A 12,504-nucleotide genomic window follows, 5' to 3' on the forward strand; every position below is an offset into this window, starting at 1 on the left:
GAATCTGGAATTTGTTTGCAGTGGCTAGAAGCCCTAGAATGCTTGTTCTCTCTCTCTCTCTCTCTTTCTCTCACTGTGTCATAAATAAATAAATTAATTAATAAATGTATACCAGATCCAATCCTAGACCGAATGAAAACACACATGGGGCAGTTGTAAACCTGTATAATAATCCCTTTTCCTATCTGACACAGTCTCAGTAAATATCAGCTTCTGTGTGAGGTGTTGATTTTTCACTTCTTTTTTAGGCGAGGAGTGCTGGAGGTAGGGTCTCACTCTACCCAGGCTGACCTGGAGCTCACTCTATAGTCTCAGGCTGGCCTTGAACTCACAGCAATCCTCCTACCTCCCAAATGCTGAGATTAAAGCCATACATCACCACATCTGGCCTCCTCTTTTGTAATGGTAGCCTATTCCTTGCTCTCTATTATTCTTCTCTGTTCCTGGTTCTCCATTCAAAGAATGGTGAAACCCATTTTCTTCCTTCCAAAGAAGCCTGCCTTATAAACACACACACACACACACACACACACACACACACACACACACACACAGAGAGAGAGAGAGAGAGAGAGGGCGAAAAGGGGTAGGGATGAGAGAGGAATGAGAGATATTTTAGAATTGTTCTCTTATTTAAAATTATTCCATAATTATTTAGCTGTTTTTGCTCTTGTGGAATATATTATCAAGATATGTTATCCTGAAAACTCATCATACAGTCTAGCAGACGTGTTCATAGGTCTGTCATTGGAACACTGGTATAACAAATCTTATGGTCTTGAGGAAGAGTTTCAAGGGCTTCAGTGAAGACATCACAGTTGAATTGAGTCACAATGCTTTAGTAAAAAAGGCATAGTACTTTGAACAGAATAGACCATGGGAAGGAAAAACACCATAAGAGACGATGGCACATCCATGGAAATGAATGAGTTTTGCATGTGGAGATGACCCTAGTTATGAATCTTATCCCTGAGGTTCTCTGACTGCACCTTTGGACATCCCTAGGTGTGGAATGATGTTTTGTACTCTAGAAATATTTTAGGATAAGTGATGAGAAAGTAAAATAAGAAAGAACATAAGTCAATATTGTTGGGAACCATGATTAAAGTAGAGTTGGAGATGCGAGACAGGACAAGTACTTTGGGAGAATTTGCATTTTGAATGGGGTCGGGCAGAAGAAAAAGAAAGACCTGCATGAACACAAAATTTCTGGACTCCTTAGAATATTGGTAAAAGTAAGATCATGACATGTATCCAATCACTTGGGGAGGGGGTATTGCCTGGGATGATTTAAAGTTGTTTAATCTGTCAAATTCCATGTATGCAACCTAAAATTATAATCATAACAAGTAAATAAGTAAAAACAAAAATACTGTATTTGAATGGAGAACTGTATTTTAGACAGGTGGACTCATGCTTTGGTGTCTAGAATTTCAGCCCCCAGCAAACATCGGAATCAAGAAGGGGAATTCAGAAGGAAATACTAAACAAAATTCACATAGCACAGAAACAACAAAAAATATTAGCATTATAAATATCAGATTTACTCTTACTGGAATCTCTGTTAGAAAACTCATTATAATCCAAAATGTAGAAAAATAGTGGAGCATTTTTAGCATTTTAGCAAGGGTTTAAAAATTAAATTTCCAGGCATGGCATGTTGAGTACCTTCATTTAGGTTTTAATCTCTCCAACATAGGTGGTCCTCAGACCCAGAAGGGTTTGCAATAAACAAAGTGATGAGCTGTTTTTAGAGTCTCAGAGGTTTTATTTGTCATGCAGTGTTATTTCCATTCTTATTTGCTTAAGCATGTGGCGTGAAAATACAATGCTCAGTTTGACCTTTTATAGTTATGTTCATAAGTATAATTACATTTCAAAGTAAAACTTCTTGAGGAAACCTGTTAGGTTTACTGATTAGCAGGGACAGAATATACCCCTCTCTAGCTTTCTCAATTATCAATGCCAGAGCAGAAACTTCTGCTGCCATTCATGGAGCCCTAGGACTGTTGTTCCAGAGAGGGTCTATATTATGGTTAATTGAAACAGATCAATTTGAAAAGGCCACAGAGCACTCAGGACATTCCTTTGTATGCATATGTGGAAGTGCTTTTAGAGCAGATGAACATTTGAACCATGATATCAAGTACAGTGCCTTCTCTAGTGTTGTAAGGCCTTTGTTGAATGTGTGGACATCCTGAATAAATCAAAAAGGTAGGGCTGTAGAGATGGCTTAGCAGTGAGACACTTGCCTCCAAAGCGCAAGGATCCATGTTTGACTCTCCAGGTCCCACATAAACCAGGTGCACAGTTACAGGAACGCACAATGTTGCACGTGCAGACAAGGGGGCGCACATACGCTTCTGGAGCTCAATTGCAATGGCTGGAGGCCCTGGCAGGTCAATTCTCTCTCTCTCTCTCTCTCTCTCTCTCTTTCTCTCTCTCTCTCTCTCACACACACACACACACATAAAACAAACAAACAAAAAAAGCCAGTCTGTTGGGCTTGCCTCAAATAACAACCACCACCACAGAAGATAGAAAGGTATAACCCTCTCTCCCTGATCTTCTTTGCGTTGAGGCACCAGTTTTCTCCTGGCTTTGACTTGTTCTTAGCCTAGAAATTATATTACCTGTTCCAGGTTTGAAGGCCTTTGCCCCAGAACTTACACATCAGTTTTTCCATGCACTTGCTCCTGGAAGACTTTGGGACTTGTGAATTATGATCCAATTTCTTATAATAAACCTTGTTCTCTTTCAATATTTCTGGTCAGTTTTATCTCTCAACAGAGCCCAGAATACCAGATTTTGGCACCAATAATTCGGATGCTGATTTAACAAAGACCAGTGCTCAGAAGCAACTTTGGAACTGGGAAAGTGGAGGTTGGGAAGAGTTTTGAGACACACATGGAGATATGGATATTCAAAGCTATTCCAGTGAAATCTCAGATAAAAATAAAAACATATTGGAAATTGGAGACAAATCATTTTTGGCTGAATAGTGTTCTAGTGTTTTGTGGCAGCAGAATTTATGAGTAGCAAAATTGGGTACTTGAGATTTCTAAAGGAAGTGAATGTTTGTCTTGAATGTTCATGAAATGTGAAGAAGGAATTGTTAAATAGAAGAGAATCAGAAACTAAAGATTTGGAAAGTATTAGCCTACTGTATGAAATTGCCCAAAATAAGAAAGATTATTCCTCAGAGAACACTAAGTATGTGACTTACAAAGACTCGATCATGAGATCATGGGTGGGATACATGGATGTAATCAGCCATTTCAATAGAAACCAGAGATAGGGGTGATATTGTACTAGCAAGAAACATGCCATTTTAAAATAAAAGGGGCAGAAAAAAAAGAGATAAAGGAAGGCTATGGGACTCTTTGGGTTTGATAGATCCAGAAAATGGAGTTTTTGACAGCAAATGTTGCTGTTCGAGGAGAATTGAGCAAAAGACACTGAGGTAACTCAGAGATGATCAGGGCCTTTTCCTGGGTTTTCCTAGGCCTTATGCCTTCTGGTTTAAGCATTGGCTTCTCAGTTGCCTCATGGATTCACAGAGGCAGGACCATCACCTCCGTGGCTCTAGAAGGCAGAACATCTGCCTTGTGGTCAGATGGAATCAATATTGCTCGAGTTGGGTTTGCCTGGGGCCCATTAGTACTTCATTCACTCCTAGTTCTTCGTCCTGGAATGGAAATATGTTTGCCATGCCTGTCTCAACATGGTGTAGCGAACGCACGTAACTTCCCTGGTTTCACAGGTTCACATGTGAAGAGGAGTCTTGTCTCATAATGAATTATATTTCAAATCTTAACTGTGACTGTGTCTTATATAACATTTAGAAAAGATGAATTGGTGCTGGAACTTTTAAGGCACTTGAGGCTGTTGGGAAATAACTGATGAATTTTACATGTAAAAAGAACATCATTTGGGGAGATTGAGAGAAAATGCTATGGACTAAATTCTATCTCCTATTCACAGGTTGGAGCCATTCCTTTCAAGTGTGATAGCATTTGAGAGGTAATTAAATTTAAATAAGATCATGAAAGTAGGGCCCTAATAAAGAGACACCAGAGAGCGTGGCTTGTCTGTCATTTACATATACAAGAAGCTGTCATACAGGGAGAGTGCCTTTCCTAGGGACTGAAGCAGGTGGTTTCTTAATCTTGGGCTTCCTAGACTCCAGAACGGAGACAATTCACTATTCCTGCTGTTTCAGCTTCTTGCTCTTCGGTATTTTTATATGACCTCCTAAGCAGACAGATACAGCCCAGAAAGTTAGCAAGCTGTCTACAGAAATGTTTCTATCAACCGATGGAAGTCTTGCTTCACTACCACAGATATTCTGCTCTCTTCAGATAGTGAGTGATTTCCAACTGTTCATGGGGCATGCTAGTATGATGGGCATGCTAGGATGCCATGCGTATGCAGTATCTCTCCACATGCTGATGAATCCAGTCTCTGCCTCCCCATCTCCCATTCTTGATTCCCACTCCCACTCACTTCCTCTTTTCCATCTCCTTCTTCCCTCCTTTCTAACTCAGAGAAACACACACACACACACACACACACACACACACACACACACACAGAGAGAGAGAGAGAGAGAGAGAGAGAGAGAGGGAGAGAACTCCCTATCTCCGCTTCTCCTTACACTATTCAAGTGTTAGCTCATAAATTCTATGCTCTGGTACCTTCAGTCATCCTCTAACCTTAACTATTTATATCTCTTCTCATCCATACTCAACAAGTCCAAATTTTTTAGAGGCAATGTCGACACTCATTGGAGGAAAAACTCAAACATAAAAATGTTAATATTTCAAGGAACCTCATTGCAATTGGTGACATTAATATCACTGGCATTTCATGCACAGAGCATCTGCAATAGACTTGCATATAAACTGATCATGAAAAGTGGGTACTGCATACACTCTCTCCTCTTGTAGATATTGCTGTAACTCAGCACACATCTATATCCATCTGCGAACTCTCTATCTCCCTTTCACCATATTCAAACTCTTGAAAGGGAATTCTTTCTAACGTCTGATTTTTAAATTTTGTTTATTTATTTATTTATTTATTTGAGAAATAGAATGGACACACCAGGACCTCCAGCCACTGCAAGTGAACTCCAAATGCACGTGCCACTTTGTGCATCTGGCCTTACATGGGTTCTGGGGAATTGAACCTGGGCCCTTTGCCATCTCTCCTGCCCCTAGTATCTGATTTTGATCCAGACTATGGAAGCCATATTTTCTGATCAGCTATGGACAAGATTCCTTGGACCAGATTCCCATTTGAGTTCAACTTTCCTGTGAGGTGACATGGTGCAGAGTGGTGGCGGTCTCGGCGGAGTGTGTGCTTGGCAGCAGTCACTGCGGTGCGAGAGGCCTCACGCGCTTTCACTCTGCGCCTCAGCCCATGGGAGCCGCTCCTGCCTCTTCCTCCTTCCCCCTCACGGCCGCGGCTTCTAGTCCTGGTCTGTTTCATCTCCCTAGCACAGTGTCATGAGAGCCTATTTTCCTCAAAATTAATTTGTTGGCTTTTGTAGCCTGAATATTGAACGTTCTAGATAATGCAAGTTGAGATTTATATATTTAGAGAAACATACTGTCTTTAGATGAGATTGACAAACTAGTTCTCACTGAATTCATTTCCTCAGAATTTCTTATAGATACTAATATGTTGACATGCATTATAACACTTTAAAATGGAGAAATAATGCATGTTATTATAAAATATATTTAAATGAACCCTTCGACCATAGGCAATTAAGTCTTCATGGAGTATTTTTTGGCAACACACTGGTTAATGGCATAAAAATTTCAATACCTGGTCAACTTAGGTCTATCATAGCCTGTATTCCCAAATTTATATTCTGAAATATCTGTTTTTTCCTATTAAAGGATTACTCAGCTGCTTTGACATTAATCACAGTTTACTGTGCCATCCACATCCGTCCTTAAGCGCACAAATGACACAATTGCTAAGGTTCTCTGCATCTCTCACCTCTCTTCTTGTTTTTCCCGTTTTAGAGCTTGCTTTTTCTGCTTTCTCTTAAGGTTTTTTCTCCCCTGCATCATTTTGTCCCTCTGTTTTCCTTTCACTGTCCATATCACTTTAGAAACAACTCTTTAGTCTTTTCTGACTTTTGCTTTAACAAACTAGAATGAGTAATTTACAGACAATGAAATCCTATAGCTTTCGTTTTTGGAGAATGGATATCTAAGAATAGTTGCTGGTCAGGTCAAGAGGGTAGATTCTGTGTCCTCACAGCAAAGTGACGACAAAGGGAGCTTGCTCAAGCCATGGTGGCCCGGGTACTAGTCTACATCCAGTCATACTGAAAATGGAATTCAGTCCTCCCATCTCTCCCTGAACAGTGCACTTACCAGTACCTTAGTCTCGGAATTCCAAGACATAGTTTATTGCCCCCCAGAACCCACATGTGACTATGCACATCTGTAATTCGAGCCTGCAGGGGGTGGAAACCAGGGATTCACTGGTGCTTCCTGACCAAACAATGGAAGCTCCACATTGAGAGAGACTCAGTTTGAAGGAAACACAGGAGAACAACAGAGGTCATCCAGTGTTCTCCTCTGGCCTGGAGCCCGCAAGCGTAGGGTGTGTGCATCTGCACATACATACACGCCACGTGCACAACCTATCATAGGCAAGGTCGCACCCATTCTACACGCACACATATCACAGAAGAGAAAGAGGAAAAGGGAAGGGAAAAGAAGGAAGGGAGGGAGAGGGGAGGGGAGGCACACTTCAGGATTAACTCTCATCTTTTTATCTTTGTGAGGGATTTATTATTATTTTTTAGAAAATAATGATAACAAGAAGAATTTTCTTTCTTTCTCTGGAGTAATTATTATCAAAAGGAATCTTAGTCTAAGAATGATTACGAATGTGAAGCGCTGCCCACCCACTGAAGAGAGCTTTGCATTTCTGGTGCCGCCCACTGAATGCCAGAAATGCCTTCATCGTGACAATGTCAAACATGCCCACATTTGCCAATGTCTCCAACAAGGCCCGGCAGGGAGGAAATATAAACTCTAGTAAAATCCCACGAGCTGGCTTAGAAACAGCTGCAAAGTGGAAATAGAGGCTTGGTAAATGGCGATGAACACATACAAATACGTACGTATATGTGCGTGTTTGTGAGATGGTTCCTCAAGTGTGGTGCAAACTGAGCTAAATTTTTTTGTTTGCTTATTTTTTTGAGGTAGGTCTCACTCTAGCCCAGGCTGACCTGAATTTCACTATGGAGTCTCAGGGTGGCCTTGAGGGTGGCCTTGAATTCACAGCAATCCTCCTACCTCTGCCTACCAAGCACTGGGATTAAAGGCGTGTGCCACCATGCCCAGTCAAGTTAAAATGTTTACCTGTTCTTATGTCTATTGTATGTGTTGGCAACTGGATAGCAGCTATATTGCTTTATATGAGTAGTAAAGGTGAGCTTTATGATGATAAGGAAGAGGCACATCTCTGAGGTAATAAAATCATGTTCAAGGCAACACAGGGAACTGAGAAAGCAAATCACCATTTTCTGACTGCCTATTACACAGCAAAGTTCACCTAAAATTACAAAACTATAAGAAAATTGAATGATAGGGCTGACATATAAACTCAGCATGCTGGTTCCAAATTCATAATTTGTTACAATTTGGAAAGGGTTTAGTAATGTTATAAAAAAAACCCTAAATTTAAAGGACACTTTAGACAATGTGAGTTCAAGCAAAAAGAAAGAAAGAGAGAGAGAGAAAGAAAGAAAAGAAAAGGAAAGAAAAGGGGAAAACCTTCTTTAGATTTAAGGAGCATCCACACATCTGATGCGTCATCTCCCACACTGCATCTCACTTTATTACCCATGCTCTCGGACAGTAGGTTTGGGAATATGTTAAAAAAAAAAAAAAAAGAGCTAGAAAATTAAACATGAATTTTCTCAAAAAGGTTCACTGTAAAAATCTTATCAATAAGTAAGATGATTTTGAGAAAATTAATAAGGAAAACTCTATGTCCTAAAGATAAAATCTTTTTTGTTGTTATTTTATTTTGGGGGTTTATTTAGGTAGGGTCTTCCTCTAGCCCAGGCTGACCCGGAATTCACTATGTAGTCTCAGGGTGACCTTGAACTCACGGCGATCCTCCTACCTCTGCCTCTGGAGTTCTGGGATTAAAGGCAGGTGGGCACCACCACTCCTGGCTTAAAGATAAAAATCTTGATTTCTTGACTTTGCTGAATGAAGGGCCAGGATTATTAGCAGAATCATATTATTATTCTAAATTCGACCCAAAATTCCCTTACTATTCATCTCAGTGTTGCTTTGGAATGAGATGCTTCATTTGTTAGTATTAACTTCAGAATATTAATTGGAAATCCTAGCCTTGCTTAGGTTGATTTCCATGTGGAAGAGCTTTGAGCATGATTTGATCCCTTTCTTTGACTTTGCCATCTGCAGGGAGGAAATCCAAACTCTGGCTAGAGCCCTTGGGTGTGACTCCTGCTGAGCCCACAGCATGGCTGAGAAGTCGTCCAAATCAGAGAGCCGAGGCCACAAGCTCCCCTCAGCGAATACTGCTGCAGGGAGATCTGCACGAAGGCTCCAGGCCTCAGGACAATGATCACAGTGAAACTTCATTCAGCAAGTGGCCACTGAGGCCCTCCGGAGGTTCTGGCCATCACCAGCACCTTGTCCTTCCCTGTGGCAGCTCTCTGCAGCCACAGACCTTAGGGGAAGACTTCACCACCAGGGACATTTCCATATGCAGCTTTATGGGGCAAACAGCGATTCTCCAACTCTTGTGACGAGAGGACTAGCCTGCTGAGTCAGATAAGATGCAGGATTCAACTGCATAAAACTACTACCCTCTCCATTGGATGCATCACAAATTCTGTGTGTCATGAAAAATCGTCTTTTTATTTAAGCATTATCTGGGAAATCCATTTACATTACCATGGCAGAAGAAATGCTCTGAAAAGCAAAGAATCAAGGTCTGACCAGAAAATGCCTTCCTTTTTACTCTAAAGATTTTCAAATGTCGAGGTAGAGTTAGGGAAAAATTTATTCTTGACACACACATGTAAAAGACAGTTATAACAGACATTTTTTTTTCAGTAAGGGGTGTGGTGGTTTGATTCAGGTGTACCCCATAAACTTAGGTGTTCTGAATGCTAGGTCCCCAGCTGATGGAGATTTGGGGATTAACGCCTCCTGGAGGCAGTGCATGTTGAGGGCGGGCTTATGCGTGTTAGAGCCAGTTTCCCCTTGCCAGTGTTTGGTACACTCTCCTGTTCTTATTGTCCAGGAGGTGCCATTGTGGAGCTTCCCCTCAAGTCTGTAGGCCAAAATAAACCCACTTTTTCCCACAAGCTGCTCTGGGTGGGGTGATTTCTGCCAGCAATGTGAACCGGACTGAAACAAAGGTGGGGGAGGGAGTGAGTGATGGTGAAACATACAGATTGGCTTTGTAGATGTGGAGAGAGACCAGCGTCCTCATGGAATATAAGGAAAAGTAAAGTAGGGATACAAGGACAGGAAATGACTGAGAGAAAACACCATGGGTAAGAGAAGGAGTTCTCGTCAAATTGCTCAAGGCCAAGGTAATCCTACATCATGCTGATGATGAAGGAACCTGAAACCTGAACCAAGAATGGGGGTGACTGCACACTTGAAGATGGGATTCTGACTGAATTGACTTTCTGGGGTTCTTGCTAAGATGGGACAACACGGAGCTGAGCACAAAAGTCCAAAAGACCTAAGAGAGAAGAATTCGGGGGACGTCCGTAACCTGATTGCGGAGAATTGTTCTTAGTGGTGACGGAAGGACTAATACTGCCAAATAATTCTTCCTCACGGGGAGACGTGAGCACTCTTAGTCACTTATGCTTGGGGCTCAAAACAGCTGTATACTTTATTTATACTAAGACTTTAAAACTTTTAAAATGGTTCAATGGTAGACACGTGTGTGTGTGTGTCTCTGTGTGTAAGAGAGTGAGAGAGAAACGTTGTCTTTTTTTTAGTGAGTATAAATGCACTTTATTTTTAAATTTTTTTAATTAATTATTTATTTATTTGAGAGTGACAGACACAGAGAGAAAGACAGATAGAGGGAGAGAGAGAGAATGGGCGCGCCAGGGCTTCCAGCCTCTGCAAACGAACTCCAGACGCGTGCGCCCCCTTGTGCATCTGGCTAACGTGGGACCTGGGGAACCGAGCCTCGAACCGGGGTCCTTAGGCTTCACAGGCAAGCGCTTAACTGCTAAGCCATCTCTCCAGCCCTGCACTTTATTTTTAGACAACCCACATGACATGTTCTTTTTGTTTGTTTGTTTTTGGTTTTGGCTTTGTTTTGTAAGGTAGAGTCTCACTGTAGCTCAGGCTGACCTGGAATTCACTATGTAATTTCGGGGTGGCCTTGAACTCATGGTGATCCTTCTACCTCTGCCTCCCGAGGGCTGGGATTAAAGGCATGTGACACCATAGCTGGCTTGACATGTTTCTTTTTCCCCTTGAAAATAAAAAAAAAAAAAAAAAAAAGCAATGCTTTACTCCAAATAAATCAGTCAAAACACAAGGTTAAAATGGCATTGGTTCCATTTGTCTAGTCCTGGTGTTGTATGGCTGGCAAGCAGCAGCCAATTACAACGAGAGGTGATAGATGCAGATGACTGCTGATGTGTTCACGTATTTCCATTTCTCAACTACCTTTAAAGAAAATCACGTAACTCCCAGAACCAGCATGCGGTTAACATCCACAACGAGCTGTTAACCAAAGAGACCTACAAGGTTTCCCAAAAGAAGGCAGACTTCTGTCAGAGTGCTTGATGACCCACCAAAGATTAGTGGTAAGATCCTACTGCCGAAGACACCATATGTTGTTGGTACAGAACCGAGTGACCTGGCTGAATCTGGAAGAGAGTCAGCCCCCAGACAGTTAGCTCATTTAGTAACAGAAGGAGCTACATGGGGGACTGGGGGAAAAAGACCAACATCTGTCCAAGAAACTCATGGTCTAAGCAGTCAACCTGACATGATGCTCACACAAGTGCAATAGTGGCACACAGCCATGGTGGGAAACCATCTGCTCTTGATTTGGCTAACTGATCCCCTCAGTGGCACAGGACCCATAGCTGGAGCTGGGAAACAAATCAGAACCATATCCAAAAAATGAGCGCACTCCTCATTATCAAGCTCCCACCAATCATGGACTACAAGAGGGCCTAAACCTATTAAATTCTCTCTAAAATAATGATGTTATCCCATTTATCTTCTGCTGACTTCACTCTTTGTTGGAGTATTTGCTTCTCTTTTTCAGATGGATGCAGAACCTGAGGAGAGAATCAGCCCATCACACCTCACCAGGGACCCAGCTGAAAGCATAGAGTAATGGGGAAATGAGCAGGAGTGCTGCTTTCTTGATGAACCTGGTAACAGCACAAGGGTGAAGGAGATAGACACAGAGAACACTCAACTCCTACCAAACCAGAGATCCAGAGACACAGAGGCTCCCAAGACCTCATCACTGAAATAGACCTAAACAAACCCAACATGGCTCAGGGAAATTCATGGAAGAGGGGGTGGAAAGATTGTGAGATCCACAAGCTGGGACATTATACACAGAGACATTACCTCTTCCCCATAACTGATGGCTACCCCCACAATGCACGACCCACATTCCCAAATGAGGAGGGTCCCTGCTGGAGGGGAGAGGACAGGAAGGAGGCTAGCAGTGGTATCAACATGGCTGCATACACACTGTGTACATAACTAATTAAAAAAATAAAATAAAATAAAAAGAAAATCATGAGAGGAGTTACATCATCTTTGTGGTAGTCCGGGAGATCAACCATGCCATCTGGATTCACGTTTTCACTAATAAAAACCTGGTAGTTATTGAAATTAACAAGGATGTGGTTGATTTGGTCTGCAGCTCCTGAAATCAAAGGCTTTACTCTTTCTGGTTTCCATTCTTCAAGTTTGCCTCTGGGTGGTTTCATGTCATCATTGATGTACTTCTGATAGGTCTCTTTTGTCAAGCTGTTTTCCTGTAGGTGATGGATCATGACTACATCAACCCTGGTGACTCCTGTGCTTTCAGAGCCTTCGTCCTCCAGGCCTTCAGTGGAGGCATTTCCACCGATGAGCGCCCTCCATTTCCCCTCTGCCCTACTGACCATCTTGTCCTCCACCTCCAGCCACAGGCTGCCCGTGATCTCCCAGATCTAACATTTTCTACTGGTGGCTTTAAGATTAAATGAGAACCTTGTTTATACTTTATAGATGGTCATTGTTTTAGAGGCTGAGTTTACACAGTTCACTGAAGTAACATGAACACACATAACAAAATACAAAATTTGCTACCTTTCAGTGATGATATTAAGCAGACTGTAGGCATAGCATTCTTTTCATGGCATTTAACCACAAGGTCTGTGATATCTGCTAAGAAAAAGCTGCTTCTGCAGTAAAAATTCCCATGGCTCTACTTCTACTT

At 41.8% G+C, this 12,504-nt stretch overlaps 1 protein-coding gene across 1 annotated transcript; it reads right to left on the reverse strand.

The window, feature by feature from the left end:
* Nucleotides 1-10,267: 10,267 nt before the first annotated feature.
* LOC101615788 (translationally-controlled tumor protein-like) lies at nucleotides 10,268-12,223 on the reverse strand (the record flags this gene model as incomplete). Its single annotated transcript, XM_045134546.1, has 2 exons — nucleotides 11,807-12,223; nucleotides 10,268-10,285 (listed from the first exon to the last, which is right to left on the reverse strand). Coding segments are annotated over exons 1-2 (402 nt in total), but the record flags the coding sequence as incomplete, so codon positions are not given.
* Nucleotides 12,224-12,504: the final 281 nt, after the last annotated feature.

Source organism: Jaculus jaculus, chromosome 14, assembly GCF_020740685.1.
Source record: "Jaculus jaculus isolate mJacJac1 chromosome 14, mJacJac1.mat.Y.cur, whole genome shotgun sequence".
Taxonomy (NCBI): Eukaryota; Metazoa; Chordata; class Mammalia; order Rodentia; family Dipodidae; genus Jaculus; species Jaculus jaculus.